This window comes from Leucopleurus acutus, assembly GCF_964270905.1.
Source record: "Leucopleurus acutus genome assembly, chromosome: 16".
NCBI lineage: Eukaryota > Metazoa > Chordata > Mammalia > Artiodactyla > Delphinidae > Leucopleurus > Leucopleurus acutus.
In genome coordinates this window covers 7,132,239-7,146,980 of record NC_139158.1, presented here as the reverse complement: position 1 = coordinate 7,146,980, position 14,742 = coordinate 7,132,239, and the positions used below count along the sequence as shown (strand labels likewise).

The 14,742-nt window shown below is 60.9% G+C and overlaps 1 protein-coding gene across 2 annotated transcripts; it reads right to left on the bottom strand.

The window, feature by feature from the left end:
• Positions 1-434: 434 nt before the first annotated feature.
• SLC12A9 (solute carrier family 12 member 9) lies at positions 435-13,257 on the bottom strand (the record flags this gene model as incomplete). 2 transcript variants are annotated; one of them, XM_082856225.1, is made up of 20 exons in its annotated part: positions 435-661; positions 776-896; positions 1,170-1,348; positions 2,075-2,244; positions 2,362-2,455; positions 2,770-3,156; positions 3,453-3,578; positions 3,667-3,794; positions 4,085-4,196; positions 5,432-5,964; positions 7,894-8,040; positions 8,264-8,438; positions 8,611-8,803; positions 8,950-9,074; positions 9,259-9,341; positions 9,450-9,607; positions 10,178-10,289; positions 10,411-10,518; positions 11,464-11,772; positions 13,077-13,257. In XM_082856225.1, the coding sequence occupies 20 exons, from the start codon at positions 13,255-13,257 to the stop codon at positions 530-532; spliced, it is 3,573 nt and encodes a 1,190-aa protein (XP_082712351.1). In that variant the 3' UTR covers positions 435-529. The 2 variants fall into 2 exon arrangements, with proteins under 2 accessions (XP_082712351.1, XP_082712352.1); XM_082856226.1 differs by lacking the exons at positions 435-661; positions 776-896; positions 1,170-1,348; ... (4 more) ...; positions 3,667-3,794; positions 4,085-4,196 and adding exons at positions 12,185-12,316; positions 12,785-12,919 and having other exon boundaries at positions 4,732-5,964.
• Between the last annotated feature and the right edge of the window lie 1,485 nt (positions 13,258-14,742).

Sequence of the window (14,742 nt, the reverse complement as noted above, 5' to 3'; positions counted from 1 at the left end):
GCAGCCCTGCTCCCATCGCTGAGAGGAGGGGTGTCTTTACAGAAACTACATGAAAAAGAGTGTACAGTGGAGTTGCAAAAAAAACTGGCCCAGGACTAAGAAGACCCTTCTGAACTTGCTTCTGCCATTTGGGAGCGATCGATGTAAGCTGAAGAAGTCACTTTTTGTTTTGGGGGGTTTTTTTTGGCCGTGCTGCTCAGCATGAGGGAATCTTAGTTCCCAGACCAGGGATCAAACCTGTGCCCCCTGCAGTGGAAGCTCAGAGTCCTAACCACTGGACCACCAGGGAAGTCCCAGGAAGTCACTTCTTAGCCAAAAACGCAGGCAGTCACAACAACCGTGCTTGTGTTGTTCTGCTGTGAGAATCAGATAAGAAAACAGACTTCAAAGTGTTTTACAAACTCTCGAGGGATTATTATTTCATGATTGGAGGAAGAGGAGACAGCATTTGGTGACAAAGTTATAAAGGTAGATGTCGGGGAGGGTGGTGGATGGGAAGGGAGAACACAGCAGGTGCTCCTGGGGAGACTCAGCAGTCGGTGGTGACGGTGGCTGAGAGCTCCTGGATGCGCCAGGCACTGCAAGCCTTGCACAAGATGTGCCCATCCAGCGGGTAGCAGCCCTGACACTCACCCTCAGACGAGAGCAGCAGCCCACACTCCTGTTCGGAAAGAAGCAACAGCTCTCCATCAGGCCCGGACCCCTGAGTTCCTTCTCCCTCGTGCTCAGCACCCCAGACCCCAATAACCCTTATTCCCTTGCCCAGCCCTCCTACCTCACACTTGTAACAGCCAATGTGAAAACTGCGATCCAGAGCTACGATTCGCACGGTCTCCTCCTGACCTGGCTCAGGCATGATGGCCCCACCACACACTGAGCATCTTGGGGCAAACTTCCTGGGGTGGAAGGGAACCAAGGAGGCTGTCAAGCCCCAGGGTTAGAGGGAACTAACAACAGAGCCCAGAGAAGGTGGGATGCAGGAGGGAACGGGAGAGGCCAGAGGTAGGTAGGGTCTTGGATCTTAGGGAAAGAGAGTGATTTTAATGAGAAGGAGGCATGGCCAGGGGTGTGAAACAGGAGCGGCTGGTACCGGGATATGAAGGAGAGATGAGGAAGGTGGGTAAGGCCAGGCCAGACATCCTAAGACAAAAGGTGGGGACCCCGCTGACCTGTGGAAGTCCTCAATGCAGTGGATCTGGCTGGTGGCATCCACAGTGAAAGGGATGCCGTCGAGGCCGCGGTGGCACACCACACAGGTGAAGCAGCCAGGGTGGTAGGCCTTCCCCATAGCCCGCAGAATCCGGTCCAGGATGGGCTGGGAGCACGTGGAGCACTTCTCCAGGGTGGCCTGTCGGGAAGGAGGGCAGGAAGGTCGGGGGCTGGGGACACCCACGGCAGCCCTTACAGGCATCCTGCCAGCCTACCCATCTGTTTCTGTAGCCGCCTGCATGTGATTCAGTGAAAGGTGGCCTTGAACAGATCTGAGTGCAAGCCCCAGCACTGCAGCTTCCTGGACAAATTATTTAACCTCCCTGAGCTTCAGTTTCCTTCAGTAGTAATATCTGCCTCACATTCCCTTAAATCTAAAATAAATGCCTCGGGACTTCCCTGGTGGTCCAGTGGTTAAGAATCCTCCTTCCAATACAGGGGACGCGGGTTCGATCCCTGGTCGGGGAACTAAGATCCCACATGCTGTGGGGCAACTAAGCCCATGCGCCACAACTAGAGAGCCTGCGTGCCGCAAACTACAGAGCCCACGCGCCCTGGAGCCCGAGAGCCACAATTGGAGGAGAGAAAACCCGTGCACAACAACAAAGAGCCCGTGTGCCGCAACTAAGACCCGATGCTGCCAAAAGAATCTTTAATTAAAAATAAAATAAAATAAATGCCTCACACATATGAGGGAATATCGTCCTTCCTCTCCAGCAGCCCGTGTATTGCTACTGACTTCATTCATCTCCTCTTGTGTATCAGTTTTAGTTCCCCTACTTCAAGCCCTATTCCTCTCTGGGGCTTGGATATCGAGTTCCCATCTCAGACTGGAAACCTCCCCCCGCCAGCCCCAACCACTCACCACATAGCAGCTCTCACAATATGCCCTCCTCTCCACGGCGTAGAAATGCTGGCCCCGGAGCTGGGCCCGGCACGTAGAACACACAAAGCAGCCAACGTGAAAGACGCGGTCCAGGGCCACGACCCCGGCACCATCCCCGACCACATCTTCTCCGCAGCCACCACACCGGCCTGGGGATGGGCAGGGACAGGGTCAATCTGCACAGGCCAGGAAGTTGGATCCACGGGCCTTCTGACTCTCCAGCCCCATCTCCCCTTTCCCGCCCCACCCGGGGTCAGCTCACCCACCGAAGTACTCCCCGCTGGGTGGGTGGTTCATGTCGTGCACCAGCTTCTTGGTCAGCCTCTCCAGCTCCTCCTCGGGAGGCTGGCTCAGGGGGACCTGGGCGGTGAGAATCAGGGGCTTGGCCCTACCTCTAGCTCCTGATGCTGTCACTCAGGGTGACCGGGCAATTCTACCCAGAGAGTTCATCGGAGAACATCCCAGCTCAGGGGCCAGGGGTGCCCCTGCAGGAGCCAGTGTGCAGGTCTGGACCCCTTCCTCCTTTATTTCCTGACCTGCCCCCACCCGCAGAGGATCCAGGGCTCCAGCGCCGCAGCCCTCTGACAACCGGGACGTGAAACCCCACCCACACCCCACCTGGTCAGCGTCCAGTTGTCTTTGAGGACCCCAAATCCCAGTGCCCAGGGGCTTACCTGGGACCCGTACCCGCCTCCTCTTCCTCCGGCAGAGCTGGAGACCCCAGCAGCCTCTTCTTTGCCCCCCGGCCCTGGCTCGCGGTGGCTCCTATAGCCAGCCCCCCAGACTTCACCTCGGCCTGGGAGAGGAAAGTGGGGCCCCGGGAGGGGCCCAGAGGCCTGAGAGGCCCCCCGCCTGGGGGGGCCACAGCCCCTCACTGGTTGTGCCACCTTCACTTGCACAGGGAAGGCAGGGCCGGCGGGGGTGCTGGCCGTAGCATAGGAGGCTGGAGTGGGGCCCCCATAGGGGGATGCTGGGAGCGGCGGGGGAGGAACACCCCCTCCATTCGGCTTCAGGGAGCCTGAGCCTGAGCGGTAGGCAGGGGGCTGAGGGGGCTCGTAAGCCTGGGGAGAAACGCAGACCAGAAGGAGTGAGCTGGGCCCATTCTAGGACACACATCTGTAGAACCCCCTACCCCATGTGGCACCCAGGCAAGCACTGGTTTTGACAAGGGGCCTCCCTCAAGTGGTTGACAACCTAGTGAGTCTTGGTGACCCAGCTTCCTCCACGCTGGTGTGGGCATCACTCACACAGAGGGGGAGAGCGGGTGAGAGTTCAGAGTAGGGACCAGGCTTGGGAGGGGAGGGGGAGGGGCACGGGACAAGGACCGGAAGGGACAGGGGCAGGACAGGGGAGTCACCTGCCGGTCAGGCCGCCTTGGGGCGTGACCTCGACCCCCGTCCAACTCAGCCAGCATGCTGGTCAGGGAATCTATCTCAGCATCCAGACTTCCTGGGCGCAAGCCCCCCCTGTCTGCGGGGAGCCCCTGGGGATGGAGCAAAAGCAGGGAGAAAGCAAATCACACGGTCTCCTCTCCTGCCCTAAGCCCCCCCACCCCCAATCCCCGTGCTCACCTGCGAGCGCTGGGTTGCTCCATGGCACCCCACCCAGGCCAGCCCCCGATCCTCCGGTCCCCCAGGGGCCTGGTAACACTGCTCAGACGGGAGGGGGCAAAAATTGACCCTGGGGTGGGGCTGGAGTGCTGGGTTGAGGGAAGAGAGAGTGAAGGTGGGGTTGGGGAAGGAGAGGGTGACACTTGTGGACGCCGCCGTCTTGGGTCCCTCTTCTCCCCTCCCCCACGCCCCCACCCCCGCACCTGGGGTCCGCGGATGGGGCAGGAGGCAGGGAGGGCCGCGAGGGGGCAGGGGTGGCGAGGTCCAGCCGGGCTTGGGAAGGGGCGGCAGTGGCGGGCTCAGCGGGAGGCAGGAGCCACAGGACAGAGGTGAGCGCTGGTGGCCCGGTGGCCTCCTCGGCCGCACTGGGCTGCCTTACCTGCTCCGTGGGCCGCCGGCGGCCCCGAGGCGCCTCGGGGGAGCCCTCTCCCCTGAGGGGCTCTGGCAGGCTCCGGCTGCTTCGGGGTGAGCCAGGTGGGCCCGGACATGGCCTGGAAAGGGGGACCCCAGACAGCGGTCAGGGCCCCACGGAGCCCCGGGCCTCTGACTTTGATCCCTTCTTCTGCCCCACACCTCGCTTGGGACTCCAGGAAAGAAACTTTTTCTGGCTTCTTTTTTCCCCTTCCTCCCTAATTTTGGGTACGGCCACGCCCCCGGTGACGTCACCGCATTCCTGGGGGAGGGTCACGTGGCCCCCTAGGCCCTAAACTGCCGTCCCTCCCCGAGTCGGGCCCCCTCCTGCGAGCAGGGAGGGCTTTCCTCGGGAGCCTGAGTCTGGGGGCTGCGGGCAGCCTCCATCTCCAGCAGCTTCCCCCAGGCCCGGAGCCCCGGGTCCCGCACGTGGCCCCCTCGCCGCTGGGACGCTCCAGCGCCCCTCTTTCCCCATCCCCCATACAGATTTCTCCCTCTTTCCGTCCCAGCTACCCGCCCCCTCCAGAAACGCCCGGCCAACGCGTAGTGTTTTGATCTTTTATTCACGTTCGGCAGTTAGAAAAATAAAACAGAACAAAAACATCAAAACCCCAGTGGTCGGGGAGTCTGTTGGGCGAGGTGGGGAGACTGAGGTAGCCTAGAGTCACAAGCGGAGACCCAGCCCCCGTCAAGGCACGGCTGAAGGGAGGGAGTGCAGTGGGGGAGGGAGCCCTCCCCCGTGGTGGCGGGGACAGCTGCCCTGCGTTAGTTAGTGCACCGGGGCCCCTCTCCCAGAGACCGAGAGATGACAGAGACCAGGATCCCCTAATACCTCCACCAGGGTCCGAGTCCCACGTGCCAGGCGGGTGGAAGGCGGCCCTTCCCCTCCTCACCCCATAATCAAGGTGGGCCACCCGATTACGATTACCTAGACACTCTCTACTTGGTACGGGCATCAGAGATCAGTGCAAGTGACAGGGGTGACGCCATGAATGAGCAGCGTGGGGCCCAGATCGCGGCTCAGAACTTCCAGCAGCGCCAGGTAGCGAGGATAGCGAGCAGGGTCAGCAGGTGGCCGGGGCAGGTACAGGAAGGTCAGGGCGGTGGCGGGCCCCTCCTCGCCATCCCCACCCTCAGGGCCACCAGGCCCCCCTCCTCCGCCGCGCCCCTGCTGGGCCCGAACCAGGGCGTTGGCGCTACATGCCAGGGCCTCTGCCTCGGCGTCTCCCCGCCTGCCGTTCACGAAGTCCCCTTCCTCCTCCTCCTCAGGCTCCTGGGACGATGCAGACCCCTCGCCCCACACCACCTCCTGCACCTGGGCCCGGATCCTCAGCTGGCTCAGCAGTGCCCGCAGCCGCCCCTCGGCTGCCCCTGGCGCCTCGCGAGGCCCCAGGCACAAGAAGATCCGCAGGCGGGCACTGTGCCAAGCAGGCACCATGCCCAAGATGGTTGCCATCTGCAGCAGGAAGAGGCCGCAGACATCCACGTAGCCGGGCCCGCCCCGGGGCCGCAGCAGGTTGAGGGGCCACACGTCCACGTGATGCAGCTGAGAGGTGCCCCCAGATCCCCGGCTTAGCCGCTCGGGGGGCAGGGCTCCACAGGCCCGGGCCAGAACCACATTCTTGTTCATCTTCAGGGCGTCTGCCACCGTAGCCACGTAGTCCTGGGGACTGAGAGCCCGGGGGCTTCCTGGAGCCCGGGGTGGAGGGAACAGGGTGCTCAGGGCTGGGGACCCGCCCTCCTGGATGCCATCCGCAGGCTCAGAGAAAGCTGGGTCCGTCAGGAAGTGGTCCTGGGGTGCAGCATCGTCGTAGAAACCCAGGACCAGCGTGTTGGGCTTCATGCCACCTGGGGTAGGCAGGAAGGAACCCACAAGAGTCAGACTCATGGCTGAGTTCACACTATGCTAATAGGTGTCCACTCCCACCCGCTGACAGCAGCGTGTGTCAGCCATCAGGTATGACATGCGCGTTATGCTCGGCCTCTTACGGCAACATTAATGCACATTTGCATAATGACTTTTAGTTTTCCCAAACACTTTCACATGCATTTATTTGATTTATCTCCATGACTAATCTCCCCCATTTAAATAGGCAAAGTTCGCCTTAGGAGTCTTGGAACTAAGAAGCACTTCCGTTCAGGGGCAGTAGGATGTATTCACTCTGGCCTTCAACACCTTGTTCATGATAGGAGATACAAGTCTGACTCCACTGGCAGACGGGACCCCCTGATGAGTCAAGCTCCTGGCCTCAATCCCCAGGGAAACAGCGCTCAGACCCTGCTAGGGGAGGATGAGAACTCAGGGCTGGGGCTGCACGATCTGTTTCTATGACTGCAGAGCCCTAACGACAGCGTGTCCAAAGCACTGTCCCCTGTGAGCCACCATCTGCACGCTGACTGGAGCCCCCAGCCTGCTGAAAGCACTTGGTGGTTTACCTCATCTGATCCTTGAAGCAACAGTATGAGGTAGGGACTATTACTCACCCCCCTTTACAGATAAGGAACCTGAGACCCAGAGAGGTGAAGCCACTTGCCCCAAGGCTCATGGCCAGCAAGTGAACACGACGTACCCAGCACCAGAGCCCATTCTCTGAGCCACTAAGCTGGTGGCGCACCAACCACAAAGTCCCCAGTCCCTGCTGACAGCTCCTGGGTTTTAGTATCTGAACAACGAATATGGAATCGGATAATTTCCCCTGTACCAGGGCTGAGTTTACAGGAAGACTCAGACCTCCTCCAAGACCCCTTCTCACGGGACAAAAGGTGTACTCAAAATCTGCCAGTATATCAAATTCTCCATGCTGGGGGATTAACCACTTAAAGGAAACCTTTTCCTTTTCATTTGAATCATTTTCTGCAGGATGAATTGCGTGCGTGAAAGGAGTGGTCTCTTGGTCCAGAGACCAAGGGTCTCTCCCCAACAAAAGGCGGGGCTGAGGAGAGACGAGCCCTCAGACGCTCCAGGTTCTAGCTGACAACGCTTGATAACACCCCGAAAACACCTTGGCAGGTGGGAACTCCAACTGATCTTGCAAATTAAACTAGCCACACCCCCTCCTGAGCATTTCCCAGGGTTCTGATTGACACCGACCAGGGCAATGTCCAACACTTGAACTTTAGCCAGATTGTAAGTGGAGCAGGAAGCATGCGTTCAGAGACGGCACAGACGCCAGTCCCGGGGTTGAGAAAGATGGAGGCGCTGAGCAGGGATCTGGAGGAAGCTGGTGAGCTGGGCTGGAGGCCTTGGCACAAAGACACAGTCACGGAGCTGGGACTGTTCCACTCCATGCGACAGCATCAGACCCACACACCCCTGGCATCCTTTGTAGTTTCTGGGAGCCACGTTACACGGCCCCCTACTTCTCTGCTGCTCGCAAGGCCCAGCTGAGATACCATCTCATCACAAAACCTCTGCCGGCCACATTGGTGACAGTGGTCTTCCTCTCTCTGAACTCTGGTGGTTAGAAAGCATCTACCCTAGATCTGATGGGGCAGCCCCACCTCAAATACTTCTCCCACTGCCCCCTGAAAGATGACGTGTTCTGCAGAGCCTGTGCCCCAAACATGGGTCAGAAAGAAAACAAACAAACGGTGTCGCTCCATCTCTAGTCCTTAAGGCATCACCTCGGAGACCTTATCACACACTGTCTTTTATCTTTGAGAACCAAGTGCTGTCTGCACTAGATTGTGGGTTCCTTTTGGAGTTTGCAGTCTGTGGTTGACTCTCTGGGGGAGGGGAGCAGAGATTGAGAGGGGCCACGGAGTGGAGCAACTCACCAAGACCTGAGATCCGCAGCAGGTGCTGAGCCCCCTGGCGCACGGAGGGCGAGAGGGTGAGGTCCACGAAGGCCTTCACTTGGGCCCGGTCCACCAGGCTCAGCCACGCCCCATACTGCGGCTGCACGGGGTCCGAGGGCAGGGAGTCTGCGGAGGAGGCAGGCAGCCCATGTGGGCCAGATTCACGTACTTTCTCCTAGAGTCCAAGTCCACGTGGGCAGAAAAGAAAGGTCTGGGCAGGGGTATGGCTGGTAGGGAGGGTCATCTGGGAAGAAGCACGAGGCCTCTGGGGCACAAAGAACACAAAGAGCTTCCGGGAAGGGGAGGGAGAGAGAGGTCGGGGCGGAGGAGTGAGTGGAGGGCAACTGACCGAGGTCTCCCAGGGTGACATGGCCCAGCACATAGAGGCCCCCTTTCTTGAGCTGGTTGGCCAACCGCAGCAGAGGCAGCGCGCCCCGGGGGTTCCCCACCAGCAGCAGCAGCTGAGGCCGCCAGAATTTCACGTGGTCCTTCCGGACGTCCAGCCGGAGCAGGTACTTCCGCACCTGGGGACCAGGTGAGGTGACAGGAGGAAGGGCTCCGGGGCGCGGCGCCCATTCACCACCTGGGCCGGAACCAGCAGCAGGCAGCCGGGGGGAAGAGGAGGCCTCCTCCGGGCATGGGCGTTCCCGTCCCAGCCCCCCTCCCCTCCCCCTCCCCCCCCCCCGCTCCCCCCACCTGATGGAAAAGCAGGGCCTGGCTGACGTAACCCCAGCTGCTGGGGCCTCCTCGAGCCGTGAGCAGGGCAGAAAGCAGGCCCATGAGAAGCAGGGAGCCGCCAGCGGCCCCAGGGCTGATGAGGAACATCATGAGCAGGCAGGAGGCCACCCCCAGCAAGCACGTGTGCCAGGAGAAGAGGCTGAAGGTGGGGCTGGGGGCCGACACAGAAGGAAGGAGGCTCGGGGCTGCCCCGACGGCGAGCCGCTCCACTCCATCCCCAGCCTCCGCCCGCCTGGTCCCAGGCCTCCCCATTCCTCCCTCCCTTTCTCTGGGGACACAGGCATCTCCTTCGCTCACCGGAAGTTGGGGGCCGAGGCCCACTCGAGGCTCAGGCAGGACAGGTCCACGGCAGCATAGGCCACCAAGTAGAAGACAGTGACCACAGCGGCCAGCGTGTTCAGCTTCCCAGCCAGGAGCACCAGCTGGACAAGGACCAAGAGGCTGGGCGTTCATCCACGCGCCCCGCTCCCCATCAAACGCCAACACATACTGCCTTTTCAGGCACGTCTCCCAGTGCGCGTCTGACCCTTCCTGGTCCCGCAAGTGTAACCAGGGGGGGCTTATGGTGAGGGTGAGGGTGAGGGCAGCTTGAAGAGGAAAGCTTACCTGCACTAGGCCCCAAGAATACAGCACGGCTCCCCAGGGGTTCCCCCCTTGGGATATAACCTTAGCTGGTGCCAGGATCACTCCTGTGCAAACGGAAATGCAGCAGACACATCAGCCTGGGCCAAGGGGGGGACCGAGACAGACACGGGAGGGTGCGCTCAGAGCCAGGCACGAGGCAGGGGACAGCGCACCAAAGAGGTTGTCCTGGGCCAGGGCGTGGAGGATGCGGGAGGCGCCGATGAGGGAGCTCATGGAGGCTGAGAGTGACGTGGCATAGATACCGGTCAGCACCAGCGGGGGCCACAGGCTGATGGCTTGGAAGAACCCGTAGTCCTCCTGCAGCAGGATCCTACAGGGAAGGAAAGGAGGAGGATGCAGATAATAAACGTGCATCCATCCTAGGGGCCTGGTGAGAACAGTTCTCACAACACTGGCGGAGGTTAAGCGCTGGGTATTCTCAGCTGACCCCAGCCCCGATCTCAAGGACCGTATTAACAGATCAAGTGTGACCAGGGGTTAGACTTGGCATTCACTGGTTGTCATTGGGCCGCGTTGGATTTAATCACAGGGTGGACATTCCCAACAGTACGTGCACAAGAAGCCAAATATTTATGGAAATACAAGTTGACTAGAAAGCTCTTCCCCACCCCACCCCCAAGCCAAGTACTTACAATAGTACCAGGCACAAAGCAAATGCTGGCTTCGGGTTGGCTGTTACCGTGTAGCCAGCCCTCCACATCCAGGGCAGCAGCTCTAACTCTCTCCCAGTGGGAGGAACAGGCCCCATTTTCTCCACACCGCCCAACAGCTTGGGTATCTGCCCCCACCCCGCCCTGGCCCGTGCTTCCCTTGGCGATCCAGGTGTGACAATGCCTCCATCCACCCCCTCAAGGACCAGGCTCACCCCCTCCCCAGGCACCTGTCGCAGGTGAAGCTGGAGAGGAAGAAAAGCAGGATGTAGATGAAGAAAGTATAGGCAACGGCAACAATTGTGCCCAGAGGAATGGCCCGGCTGGGATCCTTCAGCTCCCCTGGAGGGCAGGGAGCAGAGGGAGGGAGGTCAACCCTCCACCACGCCCTGTATCCCTGAACCCTCAGTGCCCTGTAGGGGCACAAGGTGGTAAGGCAGCCCCCTGCCCCAAGGACTCTCACCTGACATGTTGGCCCCAGCCATGATGCCTGTGCAGCCGTTAAAAAGGACGGCAAAGACGCTAGCAAAGGTCATCGTGGCCCCCGTGGTATAGTCCTTGGCGTAGCCAGCTGAGGAGAGGGGAATCGTTCCCAGGGAGGAGAGGGGATCAGCATCCGTCCTAGGGATCCGGGCGTTTTGGCCCTGCTACCCTCTCCTCACGTTCTAAACCTGCCCCCACTGCCTCTCCACCAGCCTCACCAGCTCACCGAGACCCCAGCCCTGACCCATCTCTGGCCCTGGCTCAGCTGACCTCATCACCTCCTTCTCCCCACACTTCTCCGTTCCTCCCTCCAGGCCTTCATCCACGCTCTTTCCTCAGACGCCTTCCCTCCACCTCCTATCTGAATTTCCCAACCCCACTCACGCCACCTCTAGCTCCACCGGCCCGCGCGCTCCCCGGCCCAAACCCAGGTCTCCCTCCTCTGGACTCCTCTGTGCTTCTTGTCTACTTGAATTACACTCGGTCCTATTATGCAGTTTGTTTCCTGAATGTACATCTTATCTCTCCAACTAAACAAGTTCCTCTAAGGTAGGGACTGTCTCGTGGTCACTCTCGTGCCCAGCTGGGTCAAACAGACAGCGGCCAATACACGCCCAACAGATCTTAATCAACCTGTACTGCTCCAGGTCCAGACCTCCCGCCCCTGATTTTCTCTGACATCTCTTCTCATCCAGGGATTCCAAGCCACACACACACACACACACACACACACATACACACACACACACACACACACACACACCCGCCCCTCGCCCTGAGAACCCCAGGGCTCCTGCACCCAGCTCACCGCTTATCCAGGGATTCCAAGCCCCCCCAACACACACACACACACACACACACACACACACACACACACACACACACACACACACACACACGCCTGCCCCTTGCCCAGAGAACCCCAGGGCTCCTGCACCCAGCTCACCGCCCATCCAGGGATTCCAAGCCCCGCCCCCCCCCACACGCCCCGCCCCTCGCCCCGAGACCCCCAGGGCTCCTGCACCCAGCTCACCGCCCAGATTGGCCTTCAGGGTGCTGCTGTTGAAGCCGGTGAAGTGGCCAACCTGGGGCGGCAGGGAGGAGCCGTTGGGGCCAGGCCTAGGGGTCAAGGGGATGTCCCTGGGCCTCACAGCCACAAAGCTGACCAGCACAGAGGCCAGGGAACCAGAGACCAGCAGGAATGTGAGGAAGGAGGCGCGGGCGTAGAGGCCGGCCCCCAGGGTGCAGACCCCGCCCACCAGGCCCAGCAGCAAGGAGCCGTAGAGCAGGTTCCAGCCGTAGCCCTGCGGTAGGGTGCGGAGCCCGCTGGACCCCGTGGCATCTGTAGAGAGGAAGGAACAGTTAGAAAGCCAGACCCCCAAGGAGGGACCCCAACCATGACTCAAAGCAGGAAGGGACCCCATCTTTGGCCCACCAGTCCTCAGAGAGGCCATCTTTCCCACTCCCCCGCCCAGCTGTACCCCAGCATCCTAGCCCTGCCTGGCGGGTACCACCAATCTTGCTCTGTCAATTTTAGGAGTGTTAATCTGGCCTCCCTGACTAGATGGGAAGCTCCTCAACAGGCCAGGACATTCTCTCGGATGTCTGGATGTCTGCACGAGGCTGGGCACAGAGCAGGAGCTCAAGAAAGTTGAGCATCTCTCCTGGAGAGGGCTTCTCTCCCTGCCATGATCCCAGAATCCCAGACCCGGCAAATCCTCAGAGCTGCCCAGACCAGCGTGGGGAGCACAGACCAGCCCCGAAGACATCAAGCATGGCCTCCACCAGCCCCAGCAGGGAGACAGCACAGCCACAGACGTTAGCCAGGTAGAACATGAGGCCGATGCTGCCCCCGACCTCAGGCCCCAGGGTGCGACTGATCATGACTGAAAGTGGAAGCAGGGGGTGAGCGTTAAGGGAAAAGAAAGTGAACTGGAGCGTGAGGAAGGGCCCGGGCACGAAGCACCATGCAGCTGGCCCTCCAGGCCTCTCCCTGAACACACGGGACTGTGCCCAGAGGCAGTGCGTCCCACTGCAGCCACTCGCAAGCCACGTGGCTTTGCCCAAGTCACTAACGCTCTTGAATGTCCTCGTCCATAAGATGAATACTACCTAACTGACAGGACGGTCAAGTAGAACCAAAATGGCAGCTGGGAAGACACCTGGTGAACTGGAAAGTAGCACTACCGAGTCAGGTCGTGTTTGTCCCCTTCCCCATACCAACCTGTCTGCTGGACATTCATTAGAACTTGTCCCCTCTTGTTCTACCCCCCAGGGGATGCAGGGAGGGGCCCTCTCCTACCCCCTATAAGACAGAAGAGCCCAGACCCCTGTCCACCGAGGTTGGAGGATACAGTAGGCTCCGCCCCCTCGCACAGCTCCATTGGTAGCGATGGCACAGACGGAGAGGACAGTGAGTGCCAGGATGAGGTAGGCAACCAGGAGCATGGCCAAAGCCTGCAGCAGTCCAGCGTGGCCCACCACGAACCCTGCGACACGAGTGGCAAAGCAGGTGAGACGGCAGCTCACCCATCGCACCCCCCACCCCACCCCAAGCCCTTCATCCACCCTCGTCTCCCAGGGCCCTTCCCCAACCTCATCCCAGTCCCACCCCACTGCACCCCCAAGTAAACCCCTGCCACTCACCAATCCTCAAGAAGACAACTATACTGAACATGGACAGGACCGTGGGTACCACCACACCCAGGAAGGTGGAGAGCTTCCGGGCAGGCGCCCCTCCAGGACCCCCGGCTCCACTGGCAGGGAAGGAAACCCCCTCCTCCCCCAGGAGCCGGTAGGCCAGCAGAGGAGAGTTCTCATTGGCCATGGTCGACAGCGGGCAGAGGAAGCCGCCAATGGGTTATGAAGCCTGCAAAGAGTTTGCTGAGTGGAAGGCAGCTCCGTGGAGCCCCCCACAAAACACCTCTAACCAAACACCCAGAAGCTTCCCCAAAAAGGAAACACACACACAGACACACTCACGTTCACCAACAACTCAAAGAGTTAGTGGAGGGCAGACTGGTCCCGGCCACTGCCGCAACAATGGCAGACTCTTAAGCCCCAGCAGTGGGTACCATGGCCCCTCCCAGTTCCTGAGGCCACCCCTTCCCCCGTATCCCTGAGACTAGGGATGGCAGTGGCTCTGGAAAGGTGCAAAGATCCTCCGCCTTCTTAACTAGCAGCGCAAGAGGAAGCAAATCCTCCAGAAGGGAAGTGAGTGATGGGCAGGAGGCCCTCCTCACCCCATCCTCCGGAGTCCTGAGCCGCCCCCCAAGATCCTCCATGCAATCACCTCATCCCCGGGCGATAAGAAACTTCCGAATCTTCCAAAGCCCCACCCTCCATCAACACTCTCCCTCAACCCATCTCAAACAGTCTCCTCTTTCCTTAATCTCACCAGATTCCTCCCACCCACACAGGCGTCCCCCAAACTCCACCGCCCCAACAACTCCTCGACGACCAAAACAAAAACACCGTCCGGCGACACAAGGTGGTCCTCCTCCCCGCACCGGTTCCTGCCCACTTTCTCCCGGGGCGGATTGGAGGGGGCCGAGATTCGCTCCTCCCCGGCCAGGCGCACCCTCACCGCCCGGGTGTGGCAGGGCGTTCACTTACCCACCGGAGGATGCAGCCGCTCAGGAGTGATCCCCGAGAGCTGGAGGGTCCGCTACTGGCGGAGGGGGCAAGGGTGCCGGAAAGACAGCTGTGGCTACCGGGATGCCAGGCCTCGAGCCTGACCCACCCCCAGCACACAAGCGCCCCATTGGTCCCCGGGCTCGGCCCCGCCCCGTGGGCGAGCCCGGGGAAGCCCCGCCCCACCCAGCTCCCGCTGCCTGCGAGGCTCCCGCCCCACGTGCGACCCGGGTGCTGCTCGGGGTCGCCACTCGGACGTGCGTCTCCGGCAGGGTGTGGGCCACGGCTCCCACTGCGCCTATCACCCTGGTGCAAACAGGCCCCCGCCGCGCGGGCGGGACCCCACTCGGAGCTCGGAGGCGTCCGGAGGAGACACTGCTGAAAGGGGCGTGTCGTGACGGCGGAAGGCCTCCGGCAGGTGGGCGGGGCCACAACACCTGGCCCAGGTGCGCCACCCGGAACGCGGGGCCCTACTCCTCCAGCCTCTCGGATCCTTGCAAAGCCCACCAGGTCCTGGCCTCAGCCCTCGCCCCTGCGGCGCCCTCCCCTCGCGCCCTGTCCAGCCCACTGGCTGCTCTCCTCTCTTCCGCCACCAGAGGGAGCCATTGGCCGCCGATCCGGGCGAGCCCGGGAGGCGCAAGCTGCCGTAGGTCGGACTGGTCCCCCGCCCGCTTTCGCG